Source organism: Triturus cristatus, chromosome 8, assembly GCF_964204655.1.
Source record: "Triturus cristatus chromosome 8, aTriCri1.1, whole genome shotgun sequence".
In the NCBI taxonomy this organism is placed as follows: domain Eukaryota; kingdom Metazoa; phylum Chordata; class Amphibia; order Caudata; family Salamandridae; genus Triturus; species Triturus cristatus.
In genome coordinates this window covers 1,478,001,948-1,478,017,603 of record NC_140591.1, presented here as the reverse complement: position 1 = coordinate 1,478,017,603, position 15,656 = coordinate 1,478,001,948, and the positions used below count along the sequence as shown (strand labels likewise).

Sequence of the window (15,656 nt, the reverse complement as noted above, 5' to 3'; positions counted from 1 at the left end):
TGGTGAGTACATTCAGTACATCTGTGTAAGATAAAAGCTGTATTTCACATACATATGTCAACATGGTACCCAGCAGAGACAGAATATTGCTAAATTTTCATGCAGAGGTTGGCAGAAAACTCATGATTAGAATCCAAAACGTATGTATGTGTCAGACCAATATTGGCTACCAACAAAAGCAAAGCACAGGTGTTCCATGAACATGTACATCTAGTCAGACATGTAGCACAAACCGACCTGAATGTACTAATATGATGCACTCAAACAGGAACCGGTGGTCACAGTCCATGTGCCCACCAACTCACACATACCACATATGAAATGCGGAATGACATAGAATATAGTCCAATGTATGTTAAGAAAGGTTTATAAAATAAGAGTGGTGATCAAGATTTACATTACATAACACACTAACTTATCTAAACAACTAATCTAAAAAGCAAAACCTATCTAAACTAACTAATCTTACACTAACGAACTTAACTCTATTAACCTAACCTAAACTATGATCACGCAGACAAGTAGACATCATCCCCCCACCCCCCCTTAAGACATCAATGCACAATAGACATACACATACTTAAACTACACATTTACTAACTATAACACCATACTAAAACAAATATATATATTTTTTTCAATTATTTTTTTTTTTTCCATAAACATTAACACACATAACATTACCCCCCACCCCTAAAATTATTTAAAAAACCCCTATGATAAAAACCTTAAAACTACATCTACATCTAAAAACCTATCTCAACTAACTATGCCTACATATACTACAAAATCTACAATCACTAACAAAATGATACTTACAAAATAATAATATTAACAAACACAATAACTGTAAACCATATTTCTATTAGCCCCTAGATTTGGCTAATCAAATATTCCAGTCTCTGGTGGACCGTGTCCAATTTCTCCTCCAACTTCTCTATTTTCCTGTCCATGGAATCAAGTCTGGACATCAGGGTGTCCATTGCCTGGTCCGGTATGGCCTGTGGAGCAGACGATCCAGAGGCTGCTCCACTGGGGACAACAGCGGCTGATGAGGTCGATGGGGCCACGGGAGTGGGAGGATGCTGTTGTGGCTGCATGCCATCCCTTGAGGCGGGGTCGGTGGTCCACGTGTCGGTAGCCCGCTGCTTCTCATACTGGCGGGAGGTCCAGCGGAAGCCCTTTGCCACGGAGAGGATGTGTAGATATCGGGCCTTCCTTATGCGGAAAGCCCGCTCATCCTCTGCATTCATGTTATCTGTATGAAAAGGTGGACATGTGTCAGTTCACCAGAACATGCCGGACATTAAATCATAGGAAATGCATGCTGTCAGGTGTAATGTAAAACACATTTGGGCAAATCATCTTTTCCATTTGTTGCCCACACACACCAATACATAAGTACTGATTTAGCTCGGCACATACTGTGCAGTCAACTGAATGTCATGGTTGCATGGTAATCCTTGGCACACTTGACATAGTAACTAATTAATGATGAGCCATATGAATTTAAGAACCAGTCAACAGGCATCACGACATGTGATCATTTCCCCACAAAAATGACATCTGGCTCGCCTTGTATCAGGCATGGAGTCATGTGGACATGAATCTGCAATGGACGCTAGGTTCTGACAGTGTCACAGTTTGTCATGGAAGAAGAACTCCTTCCCTTGCATATTTACCACTAGCCCGTTCATTTCACACTCCAACAGAGGAATGCACTGAAGTGGCAATTGCATATTGGAACACAGAGATGTGCTTGCTGTCTACACACCAAGGAGACTCATAATTCATAACAATACTAAAATTGGATGGCATGCAGCATGCCATGTAGTACTAGCAGGGTGCAATTAACGTCAGCTTGGCGTTCACAGCATACATGCTACAAGCACTTACATGTAGCCCATGGTTTTTGTGGGTATTGTCCAATCTCCAAAACACAGTAACAAATCTACCATATCTTGCAGCAACTCAGTCATCATGACAAAGGATCAAGGATGCGTCACAGCATCATGACATAAGTCTTATGTTGTCATGAATGTGAATATAACATTATCAGACAGGATGTGCCACACTTGTGTGTTGAAATACGTTCGTAGTGTCACCTACCCTGTGCACTAAAGCACGTCACAGCAATGTCAACATCATCCCTTATCTGTTCCATGGGAAAAAAGGGACAATCAAGTACTACAGTTCCAAGGGTCACATCAGAAGGACACATGACTAGCTGTTGAAGTGTGTGGACTGCAGAAATGCTCACCTGCAGTCCATGCATTAACTGCTAATGCAATCATGCTGGGCCGGGTCATCCTGGCCATCGGCCATCTCATTGATTGTGCCATACACATCCAATCATCTGTGGGACACACATTGTAAGTCCTGTACCAACATTAATTGTGAAAGTGGGTCTGTGATACGTCTAGACATGAGATGAGGCTGTCAGCAAAATAATCAAATAGGAGGCTGATTCTTGTCCCACACACAAATGGCTGTGGACTACAAATTTCTAAAAGCCACCCTAGGCTTGAAATATTCCGTGTGGAATTCCATGAGGACGAACCACGCATGGGCTCCCATCTGTTGTGTTACACGTAGGAAAAGTCAATGCATGGACACTACACCCGCTTTGGTACACATATATTGACATCATCCTGGAAAATGATTGGATTGAATAAGCCTTTTCACTACATTACGGAAGACATGCATACTTGACACATAGCTTTGCTCTTATTCTGTGCATATGGTACATAGTGTCATCTATACTCCGTTGTAGGAATATTGCATACCTATCCAAGGTGGGTGGGTCCACGAGCACAATGGAACCACATGAGAAATGTGATGACCGACAGATTGAATGCCAACTACATGACTCACAGACATATTGATGTGCAGCTTGCAAGGCATATCCACAGGAACTTTCCATACATTACAAATTGACCTTTTCATTGACCCAGCACAAGGCGAAACGCATTCAAATACACCATATGCTATACACAGTACGCAAACACCCCATCCAACTCGTGGACACAATCCATACATCTTCCACGGATGTTGCCTTCCTGGGGGAGACATGTCTGAAGGCCTCCTCCATGCCCGACGTTGCCATAGCCATTCTGGACGGCTACAAGAACACTGGCAGGGACCGCAACAACGGAGTAGGAGGTGGACTTGGCATTGTCATGGTCAACCACAAAACCCTCTGGGCCTCACACATCAATGACCACACCCTCAGCACCGCCAAACTCATGCACTTGAAGAGCCACACATACCACAACCCCATTCTCAGAGGAACCCTCGTCTACAGAACCCCTGGACCCTGACCTCAATTCTGTGACACCATTGCCAATTGGTTCTGCACGCATGATTACATCCTCCTGGTACACCTGAACCTCCACCTCAAGAACCACAAACACAACAACTCCTCCACCCTGGTAGTCAACCTCGGACTCAGTCAGCTCGTCAAAACGCACACCCACTCCGCCAGACGCACGCTTGACCAAGATCCTCGGCTACCTCCCATGTCCCTTTCAGCCACACCACCAAACTGGACTGGCCATTGGTGCATCCACTACACCTTCAAGACAAATCACCACACCCCAACACATTCAACACATCACATGCAGCAGCCAGATCAAAGACAACAATGAACAGCTTGACAACACCCTTGCCCAGAGCCCACACGCCAACCCAAACTACACTGACTGCGCCACATGCAAATGCAGGCAATTGATCAATGACTGCCACAACACTGTCACCCCGATCACAGAACCCTCCAACAGACACATTGACAAGAAGGCTGCCTGGTTCACTGTGGACATACGGCCCTCCATACACACATGCCAGAAAGTACATAAAACATTGCACCCCAAACAGACACCAGACAGTATGTGGGCCAAAAGAACGGCATCCTCAGACACCATCACCTCATCTGAACTGCTACAAGGGCCACCACCAAGGACTGCATAGACAACAGCGCCCCCAATAACAATGAGATATTCAACATCATTAAGGTACCCTCCAACCCTGGCTCCAAGACCAATGACATCCCACAACTGCAAGACCTGTGATACACCCTTGCCACACTCTTCCATTGCAATATTGCAGACATCCACAACAGCTACCACAACCCGTACACCTTGACAGGCACCAACACCTCAGACACCCCGGCCACCATCCACACTGACCCCCCTGCTCACCTGGAGCAATGTGAAGGACAACATCAAAATGAGGTACACCATCCACTCCATCTCACCGTCTGACACATTTGCGCACCACATGTGCAGCAAAGCTAGCCCCACCATTGCAACCCATCTCCTCAAGGCCATCAACATCTCCTTAGAGAGTGCGAGCTTCCCAGCAAATTTTGATGCACGCCGAGATCAACGCCTCACTCCAGGAATCCAAGGTGGATGCAAGAGGCCTCAAGAACTTCCAGACAATTTCCCTGCTCCCATTCCTGCTAAAGGGCATGCACAAGATTGCAAACAAACAACTGACCGGCTACCTCGAGGAGTACACCATCCTGGACCTGTCACACTCCGACATCTGCAGGAATCCCAGTATTGACAATGGCCTCATTGCCAACACCAATGGCATCTGGCCCCTAATGTACAATGATGAAAGGGCGCCACACATCCGCCATGAGCTCTCAGCCGCCTTCAACAATGTCTGTCAACGCACCCTACGCACATGCCTCAAACACGCAGGAATCCAAAGCAAGGCTCTGGAGTGGACCACCTCCTTCCTCTCTGGCAGCAGCCAGAGCCTCCGCCTACCCTCATTCTGCTCCCAAGCCTCAAAGATCATCAGCGGCAGAACACAAAGATCATCCCTCTGCACAACATTGTTCATCATCTCCATGGGCACGCTTGCACACGTTGCACAACTGCACCACCTCCACATCATCTCCTACGCTGACAACACACAGCTGATCCTTTCCCTCACCAAGGACAACCTCAACACCAAAACCAACATCCACAAAGGAATGACTGCCGTTGACGAGTGGATGACGAACAAATGACTGAAGCCAAACTCACCCAAGACGGGGGTCCTCTTCTTTGGATCCACCCCCTCAGCCAGGGACAACTCCTGGTGGACAACTACACTGAGAGCAGCACCGGCAGACACCAACCATGCGAGCAACCTGGGGGTCAACCTCGAATCAACACTCACCATGACCAGGCAGGTCAACGTCGTCTCATCCGCCAGCTACAACACCTTCCGCATGCTCAGCAAGATGTACAAGTGGATCCCCACTGCAACCAGTAGAAGCTTCACCCTTGGCCTCGTCTGCATCAGGCTGCACCATTGACATGCAGACAATGTGGGAGCCACTGCCAAACTCCGTAAACGTCCGCAACACATACAGAACGCTTCTGCACACCTTGTGCACAACTCCTCTTGCCACAGCCACATCACACCCCATCTGGGATCCCTGTATTGGCTCACCGTCAACAAGAGGATCGCCTGCAAGCTTCTCACCCATGCACACAGAGCACTCCCCCACACCGGTCAAACATACCTCAACAGGATAATCACCGTCTACTACCAGAATTGCCAGTGCCCTTTCAGTGACCTTGCCACTGTCCCCCACATCCAAAGACCTACCAGCGGCAGGAGTTTGTACTGCCAACATGCCGCAAAGACCTGGAACACCCTCCTACAGCTGAGCCTGGTCCTCCTTGCCTTCATGAGGGCACTCAAGAAGAGGCTGTTCGAACAATAGCAGCACACCTCCCCCCGCGCATTGAGACCCTCACGTGTGAGTAGAGCAATTTACAAAAGTAATGATTGATTGATTGATTAATAAGTCTGACTGCCATTCCTATGGCTCATCCATATACAAATGTTTTGGGGCTAGGGATGTTGATGGTTATTGCACTGACAATGTTTCCATAGCATGATACATTGGCTAATTAATGCAAGGATGACATTAAACTGTCACTACAATATACTTGAACTTCTCCAAATTGTTCACGGACGTGAAGGATCAAATGTCATTTTTTTGGATGAGCGCACACTTATATGACACATGAATCATTGATTTGCGGTACGCGTGCACTGTTGCTAATGTACCAGCAGGCCATATATGTAGTAAGTATGGAGTGGCTGAGACCGTGAAGGTTGACTAGGAGTGCAACCTGATGATAGGATGTGTGAATTGTATCCTTGGACCTATTTGGTTACGTGTGCGTATTTTCAGAATCATGGCTGGCGTCGCAAATGTTGAAAGGAAGGAGATGATATCAAAGAATCGAGGTGAACGTAGCAAAACTTCTTGCCACGTAGTGTGTTCAAGAATATGAACTTTGGACATTTGTCCATGTATGTGTTAGCATAAGATGGTGCACCCAGGAAACCCATGGAAGTTGTGTTTAACTGTATGTACAGATTCTCATTCCAGTTACAATTGCTATTGTGTACACAGATTTTAAATTGTCGTGGAATTCAACTTTTAGATGCATTCAAAAGTGCAATTCAAATTGTAAGACCATTCCATGCTTCAACTCCATTGGCATGTGGTATGTATGTCAAAATTGCCACACATCAATGGTGCCCAAAATTAAACTTCAACTAAATTCATCATTGACTGTCTTCAGGCTTCATAAGACATCCATTATATCATCTACATAAATTGTCACACTCTTGTTATTGTTCTTGTGCAACTCATTTTGATCACTCAGAAGTTCTGGTGTGCTACAGCTTGCTTCCATAGCGTCATGTCCATTTTCATAGTGCTTGGAACTATTGGAATGTAGATTGTAATCCTCGTGATAGTCATGGGTTTTTTTCTATTTCATTTGTTACATTCACCAGTGGTGAGGGGAGCACGGTGTATTCACATGCCATACTAGTGTTCATCTACATATCTGATCACAGGTGTGCTACCTTATTAATCGTTATTCTTTTCTCAACACAGTATACCCCTGATGAAGGGACACAGCCTCACAAATTTGCATTGGGTGTCACAGTGATCTCTTTTCTCACATGAAATATGAAATGTGGATCAGCTTGGCTTGTTCATGGTAACAATCGTACAGCACGACCTTGCATGCATACTGAACATTATCTGTTGTCTATCTGGCCTTGCTAATTTTTGTAATAAAAAAATATTTTTAACATGTAGGCGCATTCATTTTCTTTGCAGGTCTGAGTCCTAGTCACCTTTCATGCTCTAGGGCAATCAGTGCACTGACGTGAAGAGCCATGTGACAAGCATGGACACTGAGCATGGCCACTTATTGGCTGGTTGTTCTCTGTGTCACCACATTGAATCAATATTGAGAGGCATGTCAAGCCATGTACATCCATAGACCAGCTGACTCTGACCTTGCACCCCCACTGCAACCCTGGAATCACGCCCTGTACAACAATTGGTGAATGCTACATCTCCAACATGTAGTGAGCACTGTGCCCAGCATGCACTCCTCTCCTTCTGGCAGGGTTCAGATGCTGTTTTATCAACTTGGCTTCGGCTACTCCAGTCCCAGTGGCAATGGCCACTCCATTTTGCCTTGTGGATAGTGGCAAGGAGTGTCAGACAGTGTTGTGGCTTCTGATCTGTCCACACATGTCCACACGTAGTACAACGGTCACAACATGTTACATCATGTAGTTTGGAATTAGGATGCAAAAGATAAGTTCTGACTGCAGCAGGAAGTTGTGATTGTACCATAGTTGCCCTCATACACAGTTTTGCTTCCATCCTCACACTTGATACACATCAAATTATATGAACATGGATACTCACTGGTGGCATTTGGGTCTTCAAAGCTGTCGACCTCCCCCTGTGTATATGGCCGTGGGCCACCTACAAGAAGAGTAACAGAAGTACAAATTGGTATAGAATCACATCATATGTACATGTAAATTTAGACCAAAACATTATTTAGCGTGACACATGCATGGAAATAACAGGACGTGTCACTCCTTTTACATTGAGTGCAGCCATATTTTTCCTAACACACATGGACAGTGGAAACACTGGATTGCTTCCACATCAATGTTCACTGAGTGTGGAACACACATGTGTGCCATCCCTGTGATTTCGCACATGCATCAACAGATTCAACACACATGCCCTTATGCAGACACTGTTGCTGACTGCTGTAAGGATTGCTGTTTCAAAAACGTGTTTATGCACATGCACATGTGTAAGCATTTATTAGCCACAGACACTGACAACGCTTCTTCGACTCTCAACATTCCCACAGCATGTTAAGCTCTATCATGTTCACTGATTGCACACTGATATGATCTTGCAGATGACTGTTGCATAGTGGCTCACACATGACTAGGGTTACATTTGGCTGCCTGCTTCACACTCCGTTCGGGATGCTGATTCACCTGAAGTGCATCCACCCTGACGTATACAGCATTCAAGGTGTACATCCATGATACATTCAAGCGAACATGTAGTTTGATGCATGTACACACTGCAGATGCACAGTATCGGACCATCAGCCAAAGCCATCTTTACCCAGCAACAAGCCCAAACTCAATCATTGGACATGCCTCTACACAATCCATCAGCTCAAACTTGGATCACTTTGTATGGACTGTACCAGTGGCAAATCTACACGCTACGCAAATTACACAGCCAGCAACACCCATGGACAGTAATCCAGACTACAATGCACCCTGGCGTACACCACCAAGTACACGCACACTACGTACACACAAAACTACACCAACTCTGGATCATGACATGCATCGCCATCAAAGTGTCCACCCTTTGAAGACTAGCCATGGAGATCTGTATCATCCGCAAAAAGACTAGCAACAGTTGGAGCGTTACTCACAGGAATCATGGTAAACGCTACCTTTCCATCCCAAGTTAGCAGATGACTCACCAATCAATCATCCCATTTCATGATTAGTCTACAACAACTGTCTGGTGTGTGCACATGCCATTGCACTCACTAGGTACATCTACATCACAAAGTGAAGCACAAGCCATTGCACGCTCAACATCAAACGACTAAGTGCACAGATCCAGGTCAGAACAAGGACAACACCCCTGTGGGAACCTCGTCCAAATACCTACATGCCCCTGAGGTGTGTACACAACCCACATCACATACATCATTGCCCAACATGCATTCGCATACATGTTCCACAGACTTGTGACATAGCTCAACTCACATCTTGACTACAGACGTGCCAACAGGTTAGCAAAATGCATTGACAAGCTTGTAGACATCACACAGTAGCAACTGGCCACAAGGCACAGCCACAAGGACGGTGGCAACATCAACACATCCACCACACCAAGACCACATACCCCCATGGCCTGACCGTTCTGACGTACACCTCCTGTCAACCATACAGCTGCATCCATATGAAACAATTAGCACCCCACACAGAAATTACAGATTCTTGACAACTAGCAACTATAATGAGCCACAAACCAAAATGCCAACAACACCTTGCACTACACAAGCTTGGTTCTCAATGGACCACACAGATGGTTATCGTAATGTCTAGATGATTTTGCTACAGTCTCCAACACAGACACACAGCAGCACAGGAAGTCAACACGGATCGCATACAGACCACGTCATTAGTGAGACACATGCAGACACCATTTTGCAACGATGAAGGATGGGGACGCTAAGACACCATAAATCCCCTTGATAAGGATCCAAAGCAAGGACACCATCTCAACAATCCACACACACATCAAGATTTTACAAGGGCAAATGACTCACCCAATCAATCCTCAGCAACTCCAGAAATGCTACACTAAGAATCCACTTCACGAGAAACATTGGCAGAGCTAGCATTGTGCATGCGGACATGTCCCCCTCACAGGATCACTACAACAAGCGCTGCTCATATTTCCACACAGATGTCATGTGCCTCCAGGATCATTGACATTTTCAGACACAGGTCAATGTAAACATATATCTTCATGCAAAACCTGCTACCCCTCCATCTCATCTTTGACAACATTGAGCACCACAGACAGCGCATCTACCATGATACTCATCCTTTGATGATCACAAATGTACCCCTGTCACCAACCTCTCCTACCAATCTGGCACACACGTCACTCCAGCATTCAGCGTTTACAATGAAGCTGGGTGTGTAATAGTGAGCTTATGCACCTTAAGTGGACTAGCGCATGCTTACGACCCACATGCAATGAGCTGACAACAAACATCCTGCGCAGACCACACCGTGCACATCTCCTTTTCAAATGTATGTAACAGACTCTGCAACTGCAGCTGGATTGCGACCCTCACATGTGAGTAGGCTAATCCTGATGATGATGCCTGCTTGATTCATCTATTGATGCCTCATGCTTACATACACAACCAGAGTCATGTATATCTTGACATATGCACAGGGTATGGACTGAAATACAAGATAGTGCAGGAATGATGCAACCCCAGACCTTTGTCTGCACCACACTGTTTGAAATTCCAAGCAATGGAATACAACATTGACATTTTAAATATTCCTTGTTCCAACAGTACTTCACTATATTCTACATCCTGGTGGTGCTGATTCATGCTTAACATTGACAATGAACTGCAAATCCAGCAAGCGTGTTTTACCATGCACTTGTGAATATGCAAAATTTGCACTCAGTTTTTAAAAGGCTTGCTATGTTGCATGTTGTTAGATGTGGATGTTCACACACAACACCCATAGCCACTGATGCATGGCCAGACTTACAGAGTGGCAATTAACTGGGAAACCATCAGGATGGCACTCCACCCTAAGGCTGGCCTACTGTGTCTCGAAAAAGGGACTATTTAATCATTTCGTTTGTCATTGCTCAATGCATGCTGCATTTGATTACACACATTGGAGGAGAGAATCATGACATTTGTGACCTTGGGGTGTGTTGGACCTGTCAGCCCTAGGGTGGTCCCCCCTTCTATTTGTGATCGTGCCTAATTTTTGTCCACAATCATTTTTGTGTTGGAGTAGGTCTCCGGGCGCCTTTTCATTGCCAATCAGTGTTAAGGTGCAGGTGCTCCCTTCTCCCAAGATGGCTGCCACAGACCCCTGCTACTGCAGAGTGGTCTTTCATAGTAGCACCCTAGCTGCCAGGAGCTGGCTGGGACCCCACAACAATGTTGCGACACCAGCCCGCCTTTTGTCCCATGGGTAGAATGGGGAAGCTCCTGGAATGTGCTGGAACCTTCTAGGAGGGAGGTGGCGTTTTACTTTAGCCGCCTTGGCTAGAGGTCACCTGACCTAGGGCTACTTAAGTGAGGAAGGGTACTTTTTGTGGTGAGTTGGCCAGTGGGGTACAGCAGAGCTGGAGAATCCACGCAGGAGTGTAGGCGGTTGGGCCTAGCCAGGGACTTATGCCTCTGAGAGTGACAGGATTTAGGTGCTGCCTCTTAAGTGAGTGAGGGACCCTGTGAAACCCTCTGATCTTGCACAGCAGTAGTAGGACCAAAAGAACCTCTGCCCAGCCTGACTAGGAAGGACCTAGTCGTTAACTCCATCCCTACCCCCCGTAACAGAACCCCCTTAAGGGCGCCAGAGCCATCTGCGCCAACAAGACTTCATCTAACACCTGAGAACAGTAACTGAATGCTGAGACTGCGTGTCCTGACTGACCCCCGAAACCCTATGCAAAGCAGATTGAAGAACCACCGGGGATCGACCAGGTACTAGCGCTGTGACCCCTGCGCTCCCTGACCTGGCCTGGGTCCCTCGGCAGCGTGCTCCGCTGAGCGCGGAGCTCCCCTCCTTAATTTCAGCCCCCCCCCCTGTGCCGTGGAAGCAAGCGCGCTCACCGCAGCGGGCGGAAGGCCGGAAGAAGTGCCCTTCAGTGTCACGAGGCCCGTGGAGAAGCCCGGGGACCCGTTGCTGCCGTCGCAGCTGTGCAAGAAGGTGCGCCAGGCCGAGGACCATTGCCCACATCGCCAATGGAGCGGACGCCATCCGACGTCAAGAGCAAGGTAAGCCCGGATGCTGTGATTGACGCCGGTGCGCCCCCTGATGTTTGGGAGCCGCAACACACCCTGAGCCCGGGTTTCCTCTCCGTGGGAGTCCCCCTGGTCACCACGACTGAGAGACCCCGCCAAGGGATCCTTTCCTTGTGCCCCCGTGACTGTACTGAAGCGTGGTGCCCTACAAACTGCACCGGAGCCCGAGAGACTCGCTCCGCAAGTCCGGTGCGCTCCCTGCTACTAGCTCCGTGTGTAGAGATTCACTGTTACTGATTACGAGTAGCACTATGCTCTTCATGTTCCGTTCTGAAGTGCTGAATGTCATTGCTTACGAGTTGCACTCTGTTATTCATGTTCCGTTCTGAAGTATTCCTTGCTAATGATTCCGAATGGCGCTTGGTTTTAAATGCTCCAGTCTGAAGTATTCCTTGCGAATGATGATGATAGGGCTCTGTTTCAAATGCTCCGTTATGACAAATGCATGGCTATTGATTACGAGCAGCGCTCTGTGTTAAATGCTCCGTTCCAAAGTGTTCCCTGTTGGCAACTACGAGCAGCGCTCTGGTCTAGATGCCCCGTTCTGAAGTAGTCATTGCCAGTTAATCACGAGTAGCACTCTGTGGAAATAGGCGCTGTTCTGAGGTATTCACCGCTCAGCGCGTAAAGCGCGGGAATCGCCACTGAGGTGCTACAGATAACCAAAGTAGCGGTGTGCCCACGAGTTCTGCCCTGGGTCCCTGCACGCCCTAGGAGTGGCGCTACAGTCCCCAAACCCTACCCTGAGAAGTGAGATACACTAGGGTGGCCTAGAGCCTTTAGAAACCTACTGGTGCATGACGTGCTGGTGAATATGGGGCGGGTGAATCCACTGCTAATGTAAGTGAAGCTTGCATTGATATCTGAGGAACTGCATTTACATCTCATGAATTGCATTTATATCGCATGAACTGCATTTACATCTCATGAATTGCATTTATATCACATGAACTGCATTTATCTCGAACTACTTGGATAAACTTGAATTATTTGCATGAACCTTTACAGTGTGGCGTACCTTATTGTGTGTGTTCCCCATTCCATGCGAGGTGCGTGTTGTATGGTTGCTTTACACACAGGCCTTTGGGTGCCCAGCCGCTCGTGTCACATTACCGCCCTTAGGGACTGGAGACCCCGGTTTCCTACAGGGTGCATGAAGGTGTCCCTTCATGAACAGACACTACTGCCCCACGACGCAGGCAGCCATGTACATGTTAGCAAGTCTGCCTGCACCTGCACATGGTGGCAGTTTGTGTACCAGCACAGGGCTTGGCACCGTGATTACACATCATGGGGCAGATTTATGTTTGACTTGCGCCTCATTAACGCCACCGTTGCGTCACTTTTGTGACGCAGCAGCGGCGCAAATCATGCTCCATGGTGCGGGGTATTTACAACGTGACGCATCTGGGAGATGCGTCACGTTGTAAAGCCCTGCGCCACATGTAGGCGTTCCAGGGCAGGTGTGGGCGTTCCGGCGCAGGAACGCCTCCTAAAAGTGGCTGAGTGAAATCGACAAGATTTCACTCAGTCACTTTTCCAGCCATGCTGCGTCACATCCCTGCGCCTGCTTGAAGCAGGCGTAGGGATTGACGCAGCATTTTAGGGATAGGGGCACCCAGAGCCTTGCTGGAGCTGCGTCGCGGTTGCAAAGCAACTCCAGCAATGCACCATCCATACGACGGCAGATGCGTCACGCATCTGCCCATCCGAGTGCCACGGTGCGCCGCATCATGAATGCGGCGCATCAATGGTGGCGCACAAGTGGGAAGATGCGTGGCAACTCCTCTGGTGCATCTCTGCTGATTAGCAGAGATGCGCCAGACGTCATGAATCTGCCCCTTTGTATCCAAATCATCCTCCCCCTTGTTCACAGCATGACTATGAAAAATCAATTTATTTAACTGGTGCATGTGTCTGTGTGAATAGAGAAAATTTCTATGTCAACATCATATATATTTGGGCCGATTGATGTTTCCTGGCGCATCCCTGCAAATCAGCAAGGATGCGCCAGGAGAGATGGGTCACACAAGTTTACCCTTGCGCCACCCATGATGCGCAGCATTTGCAATGCGGCGCATCATGGCGCAGGAATAAACAGATGCGTGACGCATTCGATGGCGTAAGGTTGCCGCAGTGCTTAAGTTGTGTTGCAAGCGTAACGCAACTCCAGCACTGTTCCAACCAGCCCATCCCTAACATGGTCTGTCAAGCCTTACGCCTGCTTCAAGCAGGTGCAGGGTTTTGATGCCTCATTGTCGGAAAAGTGAGTCAGTCACATATTATAGATTTGACTTTTCCGAGGGTTATTTCCGCCGTTACACCCACCCTGCGCTACATTAAACCTGACGCAGGTTTAATGTAGCGCAGAGCTTTACAGCGTGACACATCTCCATTGATGCGTCACGATGTGAATATGGCGCAAACTGGCGCAGGGTTTACACCACCGCTGCGTCACAAAAGTGACACTACGGCGGCATCAAAGGGGCACAAGTCCCTCATACATCTGCCCCATGGTTTCCAACATATGTGTCTGTGGCCACAGAACAGTCTTTTGTATTGCATGCGCTCATATGTACATCCATACAGACCATTGCAACGCCAATTGATTGGTCATACGATTTGTGCAGAGGGAGATATGGCATAGATTAGCACCTCTGAAGAGAATATATGAGTGACAAGAAACATTGACTTACCAACTGGACCACCAACTTCCAGGCCAAGATGATCGAGCAGGTCAGCCTCCCTGCTGATGACGTCCTGCCAGCGGTGCTTTATCTGGTGGGTTGTCCGCTGGATCTGGAATAGACGCCCCAGATGTTGCTGCACAGTGGTCCACCGGCACTTGCGCCCTGCTGTGTCATACCCCTGACTGACCCTGCCCCCCATGCTGATCATCCGGGGCAGGTAGTGGAATATTAGCCATATCATCCCGCCAAACTGTCGATCGGTCAAATTTCGAGACCTTCCCGACATGATTTAGGATGACGTAAAGGAAACTTAATAAATTTGACAAAGGAAACTTATTTAAGATTGACCTAATATGTACTATAAAATAACCCACCCCTATATAAAGCCTTAAAACTAACTACCCCAATCGACAAACACCCCACAATACTAATGTTACAGACACACACAAGACTCACAAATCACTAAAGACATAAAAACACACCTCAAAAGACACAGGGGACAGACAAATGACACTTTGAAAGGCAAATCAGGACACCACAGACTCCAAACAACTCCACCAGCAAGCACACACCGAAAGCAAGTAAGGGAAAGTGAAAGTAACTGTGCACTTCCTGGTTTGGGAGGTTCTGGAATCATTGCATCATTTCCTGCTTCGATGCGACACGTTTTGACGTTTTGCGTCACGCTTCCGTTGATGCGTAGATTGTCACTTATTGCATTTAGGCTCAGGTATGCATGCGTGACGCTTATTTGTTTTGCGTGTTGCATCATGAATTAATAATTACGAAGCGTGACGTAAGTCACAGTGCGTCGCGCATTATTGGGATGCTACTCGTTTGTGTGCATTTGCGAGACTTTCCTGTAGAAGCGATACTTTACGTGTAAAAGCGTCACTTTTCATGTTGTAATTGCTGCAGAATGTAAAAATTATCCACGCTTTGCTACTTGCGACACTTTACATTGAGATGCAACACTCTTCTATTGTGTGAGTGACTCAATCATGATTTGCCA

The 15,656-nt window shown here is 47.3% G+C and overlaps 1 protein-coding gene across 1 annotated transcript; it reads right to left on the bottom strand.

Annotated features, from left to right (window-relative positions):
- Positions 1-788: 788 nt before the first annotated feature.
- Positions 789-14,843, bottom strand: LOC146805972 (uncharacterized). Its single transcript, XM_085623833.1, has 3 exons — positions 14,651-14,843; positions 7,751-7,810; positions 789-1,258 (listed from the first exon to the last, which is right to left on the bottom strand). The coding sequence occupies exons 1-3, from the start codon at positions 14,841-14,843 to the stop codon at positions 873-875; spliced, it is 639 nt and encodes a 212-aa protein (XP_085479959.1). The 3' UTR covers positions 789-872.
- Positions 14,844-15,656: the final 813 nt, after the last annotated feature.